Source organism: Crocodylus siamensis, chromosome 1 (assembly GCF_052110815.1).
Source record: "Crocodylus siamensis isolate JL-2025a chromosome 1, ASM5211081v1, whole genome shotgun sequence".
Taxonomy (NCBI): domain Eukaryota; kingdom Metazoa; phylum Chordata; order Crocodylia; family Crocodylidae; genus Crocodylus; species Crocodylus siamensis.
Genome location: NC_143395.1, coordinates 85,299,169 through 85,315,975, shown reverse-complemented (window position 1 = coordinate 85,315,975; position 16,807 = coordinate 85,299,169). Strand labels below are relative to the sequence as shown.

Below are 16,807 nucleotides of genomic sequence, written 5' to 3'. Positions count from 1 at the left end.
CATGATACTGCACTAGAAGTATCAATTCAAGACAAGGTCTTATTATATTTGAGTCCAGGACCATTTTCTAGTTCACAGCCAGACTAGGAATGTAAAAGTGTAGAGAGCTGAACCAAAAGTTATTTTAATCTTATCATTAGAATCTTATGGAATGAAAGTGCCTGCTGACTGCTTGGTCTAGAAGGTGCATCTACTCTGCATCCTGCCTGGCTTCAGCCCCAGAGGGCTGCCTACCCATCAGCCACCCCCACTCCCTGCACCCAGCACAGCCCCAGGGGAAGCAGAACCCCCCGCCCCCAACATCCAGCCTCATCAGGCCCCGCCCCCAACACTGAGGGCAAAGCGGGCTGGCGGCGGCGCCGTGTCCCTGTGGTGAGCATGCGCCCCGGGTGGCGCATGCGCGCCACGCGTCCTCCAGCATGGGCGCAGGCGGGGCAGCGGGGTGAGGCCGGGTGCGGGGTCTGCTCCGCCGCCGTCGCCGCCATGGGCTGAGGGGCCGCGGCGCGGGGGGGCGCGGGGCGAGCGCCCCTAGGATGGAGAGAGCCATGGAGCAGCTGAACCGGCTCACGAGGTCTCTGCGCCGCGCCCGCACCGTGGAGCTGCCCGACGGTAGGAGCCGCCGGCGCCGGGACGGGGGTCCCCGCGTCGGGTCAGCCCGGAGGGCGGCACGTGCACGTGTGTGGGGCCGGGGCTTGTGCACGTGTGCGGGGGTGAAACAATGCAGGGTAATAATCACAGTAATGCAAAACGCTTAAGTCATACAAGGAAGTCGCACTTTTGAATGTCAGCGGCTAGTTCAGTCCAGGACCCATGTGTCTGTCTGTCTTCCAGCCGCCCTGCGGGACTCGGTCACTAAGGGCTGTCTGTTTGCTTGTGCCTTCCTCTCCCCCAAGCCCCCTTTTTTTAAAAAAAAAAAAAGAAGAGAGGTAGGTGTGTTAGGGAAGAAGGCGGAATAAGTTGTTTCGTGGGGTAACTCAGTGCACGCACGCAGTTAGTGGGGTAACTCAGTGAGACCAAGGCCACGGTGAGCTAATGTTGCATGTGGCAGAGAGGAAAGCATGCACAGAGCTGCTGTCTGGGTAGGGAAACGTACCCAGAGCGGCTGTGCAGGCATGCAGGTGGCAAGGCCCTGCAGAGTGGGGAGGTGACTGTGCAGCTATGGGAGGGCCTGGTGTGCACCTCTTGGCGTGCTCTGGAGGCTCCGTTAGTCTTGCTGGTGACAGATGGCGGCAGTGCATAGGGCAGCCCTGATTGGCTGACCCAGACTGCCTGAGGTCAGCATGGGTTTCCTTGCAGTGCAGTGAGGGGATGGCAAAGGGGAGTCCTCTGGAGCAGTAGAGTCCAGCAAGTAACACTCTCCTGGGGGCAGGGAGAAGGGGAAAGGCTGGGGGGACTGTTCTCCTTTGACAGAAGTCACAGAATGGGCAGATGTTTGCTGTCCCAGCAGAAGTTCCCCCAGGAGAGCTTTAAGTCTGGTTGTGGCCGGGTTATTTTTCTTCCTTTTTGACTCTGGGAGAAAAAGTCTGAACATGTGTATACTTGTGGTTTCTCCTGAGAGAGCAGTTACTTTCCCAGGAGACATTGAATGTCTGTACAAAGCCAAAAAGAGAGAGTACAGACTTTGGTGAGGTTAAAATTCACTTCATTGGGTGCATCGCCCAAACCTGCTTCTCCACTCGAGTTCATTTGATGAGATGCGTTTGATGTAGTGAACTCGAGTTCACAAAAGCTTGTGTGCGTGCTCTCACGCTCTTATATATAGATAGGTGTATGTGAGTCATATCATCTACCAGATGCCATGACTCCGCACTCTGTAACCAGCTCATGAAGTGGCTCTTCTATTCAATGAGCTCTGCATGGGTCAGGTGAGTTTGACACCCCATAGATTGAAGCTGCTGGTGAGGAAGGGGAGCCGTTCGTCATGATGCTTTGCAGTCGAGGGATATGCATCACCGGTTTCGTGCTCTTTCCTGTCCCTGTCAAGTTCTGTAGGCAAATATATCTGTGTAGAGATACCTATATAAAGATACATGCACACAAATCAATAGATATAGGTATAAAGATAGAGAAAATGTGTGTGTGTATATATGTAACTGTAACTGCATGTGTATTACAGGGCAGTGTGCATGTCTGCCTATATTGGGGAAACTGGATCAAGAACTGTGGGTATAGCTAAGTGTTAACTGTTGAGCCAAGTTTAAATATTTGCTGAAAAGCATTGGTACTGGTCTGTTTCATGCTTTTTCCTCACTCCCTTTTTTTCTGCTTGTTATTCCTGGGTTCTTTTACAGGGAGCTGTTGTGAAGATGCTTAAAATTTGTCTTGGAGACTTAACTTATACTCCAGTTTTTCCCCCAGCTTTTCAAAGGCTTTACTCTTCTCTGCTTACCAGGAGGGAAGAGCAAGAAACAGAATCTTTTTTCCAGCTCTTTACACTCTTATATTGCTAGTCTGGCTTTAAATTAGAAAATGGTCCGGGACTCATTTTTTTCAAAAATGATAAGAACTTTTCTTGAATTGATACTTCTAGTTTAGTATCATGATTTGAATTCTGTTTTCAGCATTTTGATTCCATCTTCAAGGTATGCAAGAAGTTAGTGATCAGTCAGTGCATGCTGAGGTTTGCCTTGAAGAACCAGTAGAAAGCCAGCAAGCTTTGAAAAATCTGATTTTGTTTTGCATGTGCTGGTGGCTAAAGATTCACTGTAGTTTTGAATTGAGCAAAGTCATTCTTCACTGCCCTCTGAGATGCTTCTAATTCCTCCGCCCCTCCACATACTAATGTTGTAAGCCACAACTTTGAGTCATCTACTTTATAATGTTCTAAAAGTGATGTTTATTTATGTTCATATTTGCAAGATCCTGCATTTCAGAATTCTGGTGCATGTAGAAGCAGAAAATGGATTATGAAACGATGTAAAAAGCACAATTGAGTAGTGTGGTTGTAGTGCAATTTAGATTTATATTTTTCTTTTCTATTCATAACTTTTATGTAATTGCTTGCCCAAGACTGTAGTGCATCTGTTTGTATGCTTTAGTTGAAGTGCAGTGCACATGCACAAGAATATTCAGAATAAGAAACATTAACTTCCACTTGTTCTGAAGGTGTTAATTCTGATTACTTCATATCTTGTAATAACCAATTAAATTGATTGATTTAAAAAAAATGAAGATCAGCCACTTCTGCTCTCCCTCTCCCCTCTGTGTTTCTTCATGTCTAGATTTATGGTTTCCTCTCTCTTACATGATAAGTATATATTGCCACTGTCTATATGATATTCATCCCTGATCTAACATCTGGCAGTTGGTTAGACTGAGCATATAAGGAAGTTCTGCAGTCAGGCACCTGAGAGATCTTTTGATATTCTTAGGAATACCAGTGCAACCAAATACTTTAGAAAAAGGTGAAAAACAACCCCCCAAAGGCAAATGATATCCTTGGGGAGGGGAAAGAATTATTTGGGCCCCTAACAGGCTACTAGCAGATGCTCTGAAGCCTGAGATAATTCAATTTTAGGAGCATTAGACATCTGCACTTGTCAGTATTGAAACGCATCCTTTTTTTGTTAGCCCACCCCTGTAACCTATCCAGGTTTTGCTGCAGTCTTTCCCTCCCTACTAGTGTGCTTACCTCACCCCAAATTTTGGTATCATCAGTGAATTTAAACAGGTTGCTTTTCACCTCGTCATCCAAATCGCTGATAAAGAAATTGAACAGCGTGGGCCCAAGGACCGAGCCCTGGGGGACTCCACTGCCCACTTCCCCCCAGGTCAAATATGACCTATCCACCACCACCCTCTGAGTACAACCCTTCAGCCAATCTGCAACTCATCTGACTGTGTAGGCATCAATGCCACAGTCACCTAGTTTTTTAATGAGGATGGGGTGGGAGACGGTGTCAAAGGCCAGGCTGAAGTCCAGAAAGACTACGTCCCCAGTGACACCAGCATTAAATGCTTTTGTGACCTGATTATAAAAGGCAATCGGGTTGGTCTGACGTGATCTGCCCCTAATGAAACCATGCTGTTTGCCGTTGAGCATCATCCCTGAAGCCGGCCCATCTCAGATGTGCTCCTTGAGGATCTTCTCAAAGAGTTTCCCTAGGATTGAGGTAAGACTGACGGGCCTATAGTTGCCCATGTCCTCTCTCCTCCCTTTTTTAAAGATGGGGACCACATTGGCAGAATGGACAGTAAAGAAATTCTTCCTCGTGTCCAGCCTGAAATGGTCTTGTAGTAGTTTATAACCGTTAGACCTTGTCATCCCTTGGGGTGCTCTGGTGAACAAACATCCCCCCAGATACTGGTGGTCACCCCTGATAAACTTATAGGTGGCCATCAGATCACCCCTGAGCCTGCGCTTTTCCAGGCTAAAGAGCCCCATGGCTCTCAGGCTATCATCATAAGTTCTGTTTTCTTGACCTCTGATCACGTGCGTGGCTGATCTGTGGACTCTCAAGCTTCTCCATATCCTTTTTGAATTGTGGAGCCCAAAACTGGACGCAGTACTCCAGCTGCGGCCTCACCAAGGCTGAGTACAAGGGGAGAATTACGTCCCGGGATTTGCTTGAGAAGCATCTATGGATGCAGGGTTTTGGTTGCTTTACTAGCTGCTGCATTGCATTGCAGGCTCACGTTCATCTTGTAATCAATGATGACCCCTAAGTCTCTTTCTTCCGTAGTGCTAACTATCGTAGTACTGCCGAGCCTATAAGGATGCTGCAGGTTTTTCCTCCCAAGGTGGAGAACCTTGCATTTTTTGGTGTTAAATACCATGAGGTTCTCGTCCACGCATTTGCTGAGCCTGTCCAGGTCAGCCTGGACCACCTGCCTGTCTTCTGGCATGGATGCTTTGCCCCAAAGTTAGGTGTCATCGGTGAGCTTGACCAGTCCACTCCTGACTCCAGTGTCCACATCATCTTCATTAATGTTGAACAATATGGGTCTAAGGACAGAGCCTTGGGGGACCCGCTGGTCACAGGGCACCATGATGATTGACTTCCATCAATTACCACCCTCTGGGTCCGACCATGGAGCCAGTTTCCCAGCCAGTGGATTGTGGTGGACCCAAGGCCACAATTGGCCAGTTTTGCCAAGAGGTGATCATGGGTTACCAGATCGAAGGCTTTTTTGAAGTGAAGATATAGGACATCAATCTCTTCTCCCTTGCCCAGGTGATAGGACACCTGGTTGTAGAAGGAAATGAGATTGGTCAAGCAAGACCTACCTGCAGCAAACCTGTGCTAGCTATCCCTTAGCCAGCATGAGTTGGCTAGTCCATTAAGGATGGCCTCTTTAAACTTTTCTAAGATCTTCCCCGGGATAGAAGTCATAGGCTGATGGGCCTATAGTTAGCTGGATCCACCCTCCTCCCTTTCTTGAAGACAGGCACCACATTGGCCTTCTTCCAGTCTTTGGGCACTACACCAGAGCACCAGGAGATTTCAAAGATCCATGCCAGAGGCTGGGCTATGATGCTCGCCAGCTCCTTGAGTACCCTGGGGTGTAGATTGTCAGAACCGGCTGACTTGAAGGTATCCAGCTTCTCAAGAAGTTCTTTCACGAGGTCAGCATTGATGGAGGGCAGGGGATCTCCCTCACCCAGACCTCCCTGTCCCGTAGCAGGCATGGGCGTCCCATGGGACTGATGAAAGACCGATGCAAAGTACCCATTTAATAGGTTGGCTTTTTCCTGGGGGTCAGTTGTCAGTTACCCAGTCTGGTTCAGCAGGGGTCCAGTGTTGCCCTTGCTTTTCCTCCAGCTGCCCACATATCTGAAAAAGGACTTTTTATTGTCCTTGATGCTTGAAGCTAGTTGGACTGCCAGGTACATGGAGTTCAGTTGCAGCCTTGGCTTTCCTGGTTTGCTCCCTACAGGACTGGACCAGTGTGGAATATTCCTCCTTGGAGGTGAATCCCATCCTCCATCCTTTGTAGGCCTTTCTTTTTAGCTTCAGGAGGTCTGCTAGATTCCTGGAGAGCCAGGGGAGCTGCTGTGCCCTCTTCCTGCCTTTCCTCCGAGATGGAATAGAATTAGCTTGTGCACTGAGGATTGCTCCCTTGAGGAGCAACCACTCTTCCTGAACTCCCCTCCTCCTGAGGTCGTGGTCCCTTAGGGTCTCACTGACAAGCCTCCTGAGCTTGTCAGAGTTGGCTTTCCTGAGGTCAAGGACTTCCGTGTTGCTGACTGACTTGCTAGCTTTATGGCTGATGGTGAAGGAGATCAGCTCGTGGTTGCTGTCACCCAGCTTCCCATCGATCACTAGGTTGCCGATTAGGTCATCTCCAGTAGCAGGTCATTTCGTTGGCCTATAGACTTGTTGAGTTAGGTATAGGTCAACCACACACGAGAGAAATCTTTGTGACCTCTCTCTCGGATTTTGGTGAGTGATCCTTCCACAATATTTCCGGGTAATTGAAGTCACCCATGACAACCATGGTCCTGGAGCAATGCGGCCTCAGGCAGTTCCTGGGCGAACTCTTGGTCATAAGATTGCTTCTCTATTTCACTGATTTTTTTTAAACGGCTCTCCTTTGTACCATTCTAGTTTAAATTCATTATTTCTATTAGCCCCCAATTGCTACACCGTATCCCTTTTAAACGTATCTTCACATTAACAGTAGTAACTTTCCCCCTTGAATTTAATTTAAACTCTTAGATAAGAGCAGGAGTATCAAGAATACAGGCCATATCCAGGCTGTGGAGTCACTATTTTTGGCTTGCCAGGCTACTGGGACACCAGAAATTGGGGTTGTGGCCTGGTATAGAATCTGGGATCCTTGGACTCCCAGGTACATGGTGATTGTCAGGAGGAGGGCAAGGAAGGGCTGTTACAGCCCTGGTCACCCTCTAACTGCTTCACCCTTTGCCAGTGCTGCAGTCCCATGTCTTTGGTTGCTGTTCTGTTGCCACTCCATGCTGGAGCCACTGCTGCTATTGCTGTGTGTCCTGTGCAGGAGCTAGAGGTGCCATGGCACAATGATGCATGTGGCAGCCACAGCAGCTTTAGCTCCAGTATTGGGTATGTAGAGGGAGCCAGAGCTGCTCCCGCTGTGTGCCCTGGCCTGAATGTACCCCCAAAGGACCTCTGTGGTCCAGATCCAGTTTGGGGCACAAAGTGTTTGACATCCCTGAATTAGACAATTTGTGTGGTTTTTTTTCCAGCATAGGAACTTTAAAAATCGAGTACTTACTAATGGATAAACCTAATGCATGAAGAAGTTTTTATAGTGACTAGCTCATTTTAATTTCTACACAGATAATGAAACTGCTGTCTACACCTTAATGCCAATGGTTATGGCTGACCAGCACAGGTGAGCCTTCTGCAAGTTTGTGTAAGGTACAGTGGTGTACTGATGGAGGGGAGGGGGCCATGGCCCCTAGGTGCTAGCCTGGGGGTGGGGGGCACTAGCTAGAGAGACCACAGTGCTTCCTGCATTTGATGTATGGTCCACGCACCTGCCTGGCGGGCTTTAAATTTTTTTACGTGTTCTGGCCATAATTCTGGCCACCACCCCTCCCCTGGTGTCTGGTGTGCTGTGATCTTAATTTTCCCGTGGGAGAGGGGGACAGCGCACCCTGCTCGGCTCATCCCCAGGGGTGCAAATTTAGGCATTGACTCCTGGGCACCGGAGACCCACAGTATGCCACTGGGAAGGTACTTCTTAAATTTCCTTATGTGTAAGGTTGCAATCTCTAATATGTTGTATAAACATTAAAGTGTTAAGTTTGTACTGCAAGCACTCCACATAGCACATTCTACAACTTTCTTGGTTTAAGGATATAGGCAGCAGTGTGTCTTGTAGGGTGTAATTAATTATCTGTCAGAGGTTCTGTTGCTACCATGCAGGGTCATAGAGTTTATTTTAGGTTGGCACCATTTCTGTGGGCTGGCCCATCTTAATATATCGAAGTAGCATTATAGAATTCAGGCTTATGTGTGGTCTATGTACATACATAAGACCAGAATCTGCTGAGGGAAAGGAGGCTAGTATGCCATTTGTTCTTGGCAGAGTAATGGTATGGCATTCTGTCTCTGTTGAGATACATATATATGAGAGAGAGAGACCATGCCATTTACTCTGCCCAGCACAAATGACAATAGTATATATAAATATAGATGTATAAATATGAGAGGGGGAATAGATTAGGGGCAGGCAATTATTTTGGGCGGAGGGCCGTTTACTGAGTCTTGGCAAGCCATTGAGGGCCACATGACAGGCAGTCAGGGGCAGATTAATATTAATTTTCTAAATTTTTAGGGGCCCCATGGGCCGGATGGAATGTCCTGGCAGGCCACATTTTGCCCACCCCTGGAATAAGTGCTTGAGTAGTCTCCCCTAATGCATGTTGGCTAAGAGTTGGGCAACAAGATTGATGCTTTAGGATTCTGTAGATCAGGAGTGTTAATGATGTGGCCTGCAGGCCATATTTGGACTGAGGAACCATGCCATCTGGCCCATAGGGCTGAGAATTTGGTGGCAGGATGAACAGTGGCCCACACCAATTACTACTACTGCCACTTGCCTTATCACCAAATTTCCATCCCCCAGCGAGCCCTTCATGGGTTAGATGAGTTTGATACCCCTGTCATATATGACAGCTGTTGGTGAGAAAGCAGAGCTGTTCATTCTGATGCTTTGGGATTAATATGAGGGATGCACATAACCAGTTTCATGCCTCTTCTCTGTCCCTGTTGAGTTTTGAAGGTAATTGAGAAGCATCTTCTTACCATGTTCAAATTTTTTGATTTGTTACTTGAATAGATGTGTGTCCTTCTGTACAATATCTTTTTTTGGTGGGGTTTTGTCTGATATTACATATGAAACTCAGTTTGAACAGTTGTATCTGAATTAATTCCATGATCTGTCAAGGACTGTAGGATCCTAGTGAAGTTTCACGTATTATTGATGCTTCATATGTCTTGCATTAAAATTGCAATTCAGAAATTCAGAAAAATGTTCCTCCCTAATTTTGTTCCATTAGCACTTTCTCTAAATTTGGCATATGTTTAAGAAATTTGCCAGATATATGAATAGAAGTGTGAGAAAAGGAGGAATTGGTTTAGATGAAACTTACAGTTGTCTAAAGAAAGCCATTATAATGGTTGCCTTAGTTTGCAGTAAGGAAATGCTTTGGATGTCTTGTCCTCATTCTCCTCAGTTACTTATGTACAAAACAACCACGCAGTATGGTATGTTTGTCCATGCCATATTGAACTCAGAAGTGGAAGAGAAAGGCAGGCATCCTAGTTAGTAGCTGTGAAATCCTGCCTCTTATAACCAGTAAGGGAAAAAGGGTGGTCTGTTTTGATGATGATAAAATAGATATATACCTGATCACAAAATAGCATGTATTGTAATGTGTGTGAAAGTTGACAAAATTCTTTTTTGACTTTCTTTCCTCGTTTCTGTTTAAGGTCTGTTTCAGAGCTGCTGTCAAATTCAAAATTCGATGTTAATTATGCTTTTGGAAGGGTGAAGAGGAGCTTGCTTCATATTGCAGCAAAGTAAGATTTAATGTGGTGTTTGTCTAAGAGATGACATTTGGAAAAAAATATACCTGTTTTCTAGACTTATCCTTCCTTAGTTTCAATGTATTTTACTGTTAGATGTTTCTTCTAAAGTTTTTTCTTAAACAATTTACTGGTATAATTAAAGTTGATTGTAACATAGAACTGGCCAGACTAAATGCACAATTTTAGTGTAGTGTCTGTCTTCCATATCCTAATGAAAGGAAATGTTGGCTGCTGTTTATTGCTTTGTACTTTCTCAGAAATGGGAATATTGGGTGAGAAATAAAGCCTGTATGGAGTTAGGTGAGTCATGTAACTATTCCTTTTTTTGGCTTTGCTTAATTTCGTGTGCTTACGTTTGTTGGGAAAACGAAACCTCTTAAACTTTTTATAAAAATAATATTATAATAAAAATGGTTTGGATGTCTGCTGCCAAGTCTGATGCTGTGAAAGGGCAAGTTGGATGGGGGGAAAATAAGCATAATGTCAAGGAAGAGCAAATTAAACAGTTTGATACTTCTCTGTACTTAACCAAAACTATTGTATTTACTTAAGCAGAAGATGACTTTAATTATGAGATGACCTCCCCATTATTAGATTCTATATATGAAAATGTATACATTTTCATATACCTTTCCACGTATCAAATCTAATTATTGGAGGTATTGAATTTGTCCCCCTTCAGTGCTATAGCAGGGAAAATAAATCTGGAGGGGTCAAATAGCCCCTTGCTCTCTGCTTCCCCCCATCTTTTTCCCTTAGCAGCCCCTTCCCCCTCTTTACTGTCAGACCGTGCTGCGCCTTAGCACATGGATACAAGGCTCAAATTTGAAAAGAATAACCTTAAAATTAAACACGGCTGTAGCAATTCGATGCACATAGTATCCCTGCACTTGTTTTTTCTTTAAGGTAATATCAGTTCTGGATAAACTAACTGATGCATGTTCTATCACATAAACATGCTTCTGATCTACTGATATGTAGCATAAGTTCCAAACAATATTAATCCAAAGCCAAAGACTTGTGATTTATTGCATAGTGTATTGGGCTGGGCCCCAGCAGAGTGAACAGCATTTCAAGCCATGGTGACCCCACAGGTCAGCACTGCTTGGTATGTGCATGTGCTCCAGATTACCCTCCACACACCTCAAAGGATCCATATGTTAATTAGCCTCCACTCAAGACTGGAACTGGGTGTTCTTGTCACAAGTGCTGGGATTGTCCAAATATATATATGCAGATGAAGGTCAGGGTAACCTGGTCCAGCTTTATCTGATGGAGGGTGGGACCACAACTAATCATATGTACCTGGTTGGGAGGAGGGGTAATAGAGGGATTCAGGGTGAACTGTTTGGGGTCCTGTTAGTATTTAATACTGGTAAAAAACTGGAATAATTGGAAAAGTGGAAGAAAGGCACAGCTCAGCTGTGGAAACAAAGAGGAAGTAAAAATATATGCGGTGTTGTGGCTCACCAGGATTTGAAAATGAGTTGGCACTGAGGGCAACTGTGCTTAGAGGGTACTATCGTATGTCTTATTCAAATGGGCTATGCCAGTCTATTCTTGTGGTAAGTTCAGTTTTTCCCTAGCTTGCTTTTGTGGCCATATGGTTGAGGGCAAGGAAAGCTCAGGGGCATCTGAACCCCAAGTCTCTGGGCTTGGGCCTGCACTTAGGATGCCTGCTAAAGGATATGGATGTATCTGAAGCCCCAGGCTGGGGTGGAAGATACTTGCTGGTAGCAGGGCTACATATGGTTCTTGGATGATTCAAATGGATTTAGATCTGATCTGGTTAATTTGACCTGGGACACAAAAACATTTCTTTAAAATAAATAAAAAAAATGTAGGTTTCAATTATGGACCAATGTGGGCCAAGTGTTTTACAGTCATGCTCAGTGTTGGCTACATTTCATCAACTTTGTAGTTGTTTTCCGTTGCTGAGCACATGCTGCTTTTGACAGCAGTTTAATCGTAGACAATGTATTTAGTAAGATTTCCTTGTATGCAGTTACAAGAAGAGGGGCTTTTCCTCCCATGACAATTGAGGGGGGAGGGAGAACCTAGTCTTGTATCTGAGTAAATATGATACTTGCATTTGAAAGGCCCCAACAGTTGTATTTAAGCTTAGTAAGTCTTCTGTAAATTTAATGAAAACACTTCAGTGCAATGTCTTTTTTTTGTTTTTTTGTCTTTGTTTTAAATCAAGGGAAAAAAAAGATATAAATTCTGCATTTTGTGGTGCCTTTAATTTATGGAAATGAGTGAAGTTGCATGCAAATGTGTATCAGTGCTAGTTTGTCTTTTAAGCCTCTTGTCTGCTTGCTATGACTCAACTGTAAATTCATTTGATTGAGATTATTTGTGCGTGTATTGTATGTATGTATATAACTTTTTTTCTTTCTGTCTTTCTTTTCTCTTTCTCTTATCAGCTGTGGATCAGTTGAATGTCTAGTTCTGTTGTTGAAGAAAGGGGCAAATCCCAACTATCAAGATATCTCTGGATGCACACCACTTCATTTAGCTGCAAGAAATGGGTAAGGAAAATAATTACCTTCTGAAAGGCATCCCAGACTTAGTTAATACTATTATTTTTTTCATGCAAGTTAAATTGTGGTTTTTTTTCTTTTCATTTTCAAAGCAAAACCATAGAAAGTGTATTTACCTTGAGTTTGTGTGTATAAATTTTTATTTGAAAGAAGATAACATTAAATATTAATTGCTATGTAAATATAAGTAATATATGTGAATTGCTATAACCATTTAAGCACTTTTTTTTCTAATTACCAGTTTAACAGTTGAAGAAATTGTCAACAGTTCTTGCAAAGAATCACAGGTGTTCAATACTGTAATCATTTGTGATACTCTTAATAAACCAGGTTAATGAACTGAAGGAGTAAAGTGTGAACTGGTTTATTCAGGATCTGGAAAAGGAAGTTGAAGTGGTTTCACATTTGACATAACTTCTTGTTACCTGAGTAGCAAATTGTGTTCTCCATAGGAATTGTCTGTTAGGAAGACTAATATTACATGCGTGTGTGCATGCATATGCATATAAGTGTGCACTAATAGGATAAAACAAGGCTTAGGCTTATTGCTGCTCTTAATATCTGGTTTTGGACTTCTCTGGTAATTCTGTTAATGGTTAAAAGTGTATATATGGCCTGCTTGGGAGCAGTAGAGCTCTAGAATGTTGACTTGTACCTTTCCACTTGATCCTTTTACCCTCTCTATACATGCTGCTTTAGTGCCTCTTCTGTGTCACTTTTTTTTTTTTTTTCTGGCTCTCGTGACTGATGGATTTAATTGCGAAAGGAAGAATATGCATGAGGTCTCTACAGCAGTTGTTCTCAACCTTTTTGGATTCAGGGCATCCCTTGGAACATGCCAGCTCTTAGCTTTCACCCATTTTTTTGACCCTGGTAAAATAATAGAGTAATTTTTCTGCTGCAAAGAACTCAGACTACCACAGGTCAGAATGTTTTTGATACCAGGGATTCGTCTTTGACAGCTTTCAGTATCTTGTGACTCATATATGGGTGTTTGCTCATCCAAAAGTGGTAATATTGCGTAGCACCCCTTGGCATCCATAAAAGGGTATCATAGCACCCCAGGGTACTGTGTCATCCTGATTTGAGCATAATTGCCCTAAAACAGTGGCTGTTAGTAATATGCAAGTGCATATTACAGTTGATCAGCAGAGAAGTGAGACTGAATATACATAATATGAACAGAAAGAAATCTGGAGGGGTCTGTTGTAATAACTGTATTATTTTCATATGGGAATGTGACTTTTTTTTTCAGGTTGTGTCTTTAAACAGCTGTAATATTAGCAGCAATCCTAGAGTTGGGTTCTATTTTAAAATGTGTTATGGTTGTTAATTATGACACTATTACTAAAATTCCCATGAAATTATCTGATGTGTCTGACTTCTCTTTCTCAATCCTGTCCCCATCCCTCTTTTGTCTTTGTATGGTGTAAGTTGTACAGGAAGTGGATCGTGCATGTCCGTATGGGGTGGATTTGATTTAAATCAAATTGATTAAATCATGGTTTAAATAACAATTTAAATCACTGGTCAGGAAGCTTTGATTTAATCATTGTTTTCTACAAAAAGTCCATTCTTGCTGTTTGATATCTTTTATTCATTCAACTTCTTGAAACTTTGCACCTTTTACAGACTAAAGGCTTGACTGTGTGTACACAGACTTGCAGAGAGACAATAGGGCTGATGGGTGGGTAATCAGGTCTATTATCTCTTATTTCCATATACTGCCCTTAACAAGATTGTTATGTCTGGAGACAACAGACTCTCCCTATGCCTGAAGAAGGGTGTTTGTGCCTGAAAGCTTGCAAAGAACCCATTTTCAAACTATTTAGTTGGTCTAATAAAAGAGATCATATTTACGCCAAAGAACTTTGTCTGCCTATGATATCTCTGGAGACACAAATCCACAGTTTAAGAACTGAAATGAAGCATCACAGAGATAGTTTCATAGTTGGTACGGTCAGAAGGGACCTGAGCAGATCATCGAGTCTGACCCCCTGCCGTGGCAGGAAAGAGTAGATGCTTAATGGGATCTTCTAAACTGAGCACTGAGTCCCATTGGGTAGAGTGGTTTTCTTTAATCTTTACTAACCCATAGAGGAGCCTCTAGGAGGCCCAGCAATTTGGGCCCCTAATATAGTCCATGGCCTGTTGTGACCTATTTATAAAACTTTTAAAAAGCTTACATGAATATAGTGTCTCAAATAGTCTATAACTGGAAGTTTATAATCTTTGTTCCTAGATGATATATTTGAGCTTTAACATATTTTAAATTAAAACCATCTTTATATAAGTTTATTTTTTATAGCATCTTAAAGACTAAAAATATTTTAATCGGCTTTTTTATGTAATTACAAAAAAAAATCCATTTTTATATTTTTTTTTTAAATCGTTGATTTTATCCATCCTGGTCCCTATTCTGTGTATTGCATCTTGGATGCTATTCCTTATACAAATCGTAGCAGTGAGTGCATTACCAAAAAGCTTTCAAGTGCTGGGGGTCTTGTAAGCTGTCAATCTCTAGTTCCAGTTAACACTTATAAAATTCTTTACTGGAAAAGGAGAAAAAAGGAAGTCCTAATTTTTTATTACCCCTAGATTTTTCTAGTTAAAAATACAATGGCATTGTCACTTGAGGGACCATAAGTATTGTCAAATGGAAATTTAAATGTCCAGTTAGCAGTATGTTTAAAATGGCAGTTTAGCTTCCCCAGGTGAGTTGACATTAAATTAAACACATGGATTAACCTATCAAATGTGCAGAGCCATGTTGCAGTCACACCATCCTCATTGACACTGCACTCGCCTGCCTGCATTTCATGTCTTTGGGGAAATATACAAGGGCTCATGTGCAGCAGCAGATTGAGCTATTCTCATCCTTTCCCAGTGACTTGTGAATGAACATTTTTGAGTGCACTGGAGGAATTGAAGGAATGCACAAGAAATCTCTTGAATTTCAGGTGGTTTGGCTTGCTTCAGTCTCTGATGAAAGGAGGTAACTTAAATCTCCCTTAACACCCCAGGGTATTGAGGGAATTGGCAGGGGGTTATCGTGGGGGGCCCCTGGCATGGCTTTACAGGCACTTACGGTGATCTGGCCAGGTGCTGGACGACTGGAAGAGGGCAAATGTGGTCCCCATCTTTAAAAAAGGGAAGTGGAAGGAACCAGGCAACTGTAGCCCCGTTAGTCTTACATCAATCCTGGGGAAGCTCTTTGAGAAGATTATCAAGGAGCAAATCTGTGATGGGCCAACAATGGGGATGATGCTCAAGGACAACCAGCATGGTTTAATTAGGGGCAGGTCCTGTCAGACCAACCTGATTGCCTTCGATCAGGTCACAAAATCACTGAACACTGGTGTCGCGATGGAAGTAGTCTTTCTGGACTTCAGGAAGGCTTTTGACACTGTCTCCCACCCCATTCTCATTAAAAAGTTAGGTGACCGTGGCATTGATGCCTATACAGTTGGATGGATTGCAAATTGGCTGAGGGGTTGTGCTCAGAGAGTGGTGGCGGACAAGTCATTTTCGACTTGGAGGGAAGTAGGCAGTGGGGTCCCCCAGGGCTTGGTTCTTGGGCCCGCACTGTTCAATTTCTTTATTAGCAACTTGGATGAATGGGGTGAAGAGCAGCGTGTTTAAATTCGCAGACACCAAGATTTGGGATGAGGTGGGTAGGCTAGAAGGGAAGGACAGATTACAGCAGGATCTGGACAGGTTACAGGGGTGGGCAAATGAAAATAGGATGGGATTCAGTACTGACAAGTGCAGGGTGCTCCACTTAGGCAGTAGGAACCAGCAGCATACCTACAGGCTGGGGAATTCCCTTCTCGAAAGCATGGTGGCAGAAAAATCTTGGAGTCATTATTGACTCCAAGATGAACATGGAGGGACAATGCAAGAACAGAGTCAGTAGGGCTAACCGTACCTTGTCCTGCATCCACAGATGCATCTCAGGCAGGTCCAAGGAGGTGATCCTTCCCCTCTATGGGACACTGGTCAGGCTGCAGCTGGAGTACTGCGTCCAGTACTGGGCGCCACACTTCAGGAGGGATGTAGACAACATTGAGAGGGTCCAGAGGAGGGCCACTTGCATGATCTGGGACAGCAGGGCAGACCCTATGAGGAGAGGCTACGGGACCTTAACTTGTTCAGCCTTTGCAAGAGAAGGCTGAGAAGGGACCTGGTGGTAGTCTATAAACTTACTAGGGGGGACCACCGGGGTTTGGAAGAGACCTTGTTCCCCCCCAGTGCCTCTCGGAGTAACAAAGAATAACAGCCATAAGTTGCTAGAGACTAGGTTTAGACTAGACATCAAGAGGCACTACTTCACAGTCAGGGCAACTAGGATCCAGAACCAACTTCCAAGGGAAGTGGTGATGGCTCCTACCCTGGGGGTCTTTAAGAGGGGGGCTTGACATTTACCTGGCTAGGGTCATTTGAGCCCAGATTTCTCTCCTGTCTAGGGCAGGGGGTCGGACTAGAAGATCTATTTAGGTCCCTTCCGACCCTGAATCTATGAAATCTGATTAAACTCAAACTCCCGGTTTGATCACTTTAACTACATCAATAAAAAGTGTCTTTTTTTAGTTTTACCAAGCTGCTACATTAAAAACATCAGTGTCTCCTCCTCCTGCCTTGTGTGAACGTCAGCAAAGCTGTTCTTTGGTAACATGCGTTTCTTTTTTGGCAAGGTTTGGCAGCATTGTGTGCAAGGAAAGAGAACTGGTCATAATGCTGGGTTTT

General features: G+C 44.0%; 1 protein-coding gene across 2 annotated transcripts in view; it reads left to right on the top strand.

The window, feature by feature from the left end:
* Window positions 1–376: 376 nt before the first annotated feature.
* Window positions 377–16,807, top strand: part of HACE1 (HECT domain and ankyrin repeat containing E3 ubiquitin protein ligase 1) — an 86,950-nt gene continuing 70,519 nt past the window's right edge. The window contains exons 1-4 of one of the 2 annotated variants that reach the window (XM_090037238.1): window positions 377–609; window positions 7,260–7,314; window positions 9,420–9,509; window positions 11,945–12,049. In XM_090037238.1, the coding sequence (XP_089893364.1) occupies window positions 534–609; window positions 7,260–7,314; window positions 9,420–9,509; window positions 11,945–12,049 (326 nt within the window). In that variant the 5' untranslated portion in view covers window positions 377–533. The remainder of the gene's footprint in view (window positions 610–7,259; window positions 7,315–9,419; window positions 9,510–11,944; window positions 12,050–16,807) is intronic. The other variant, XM_090037244.1, reaches the window with a different exon arrangement.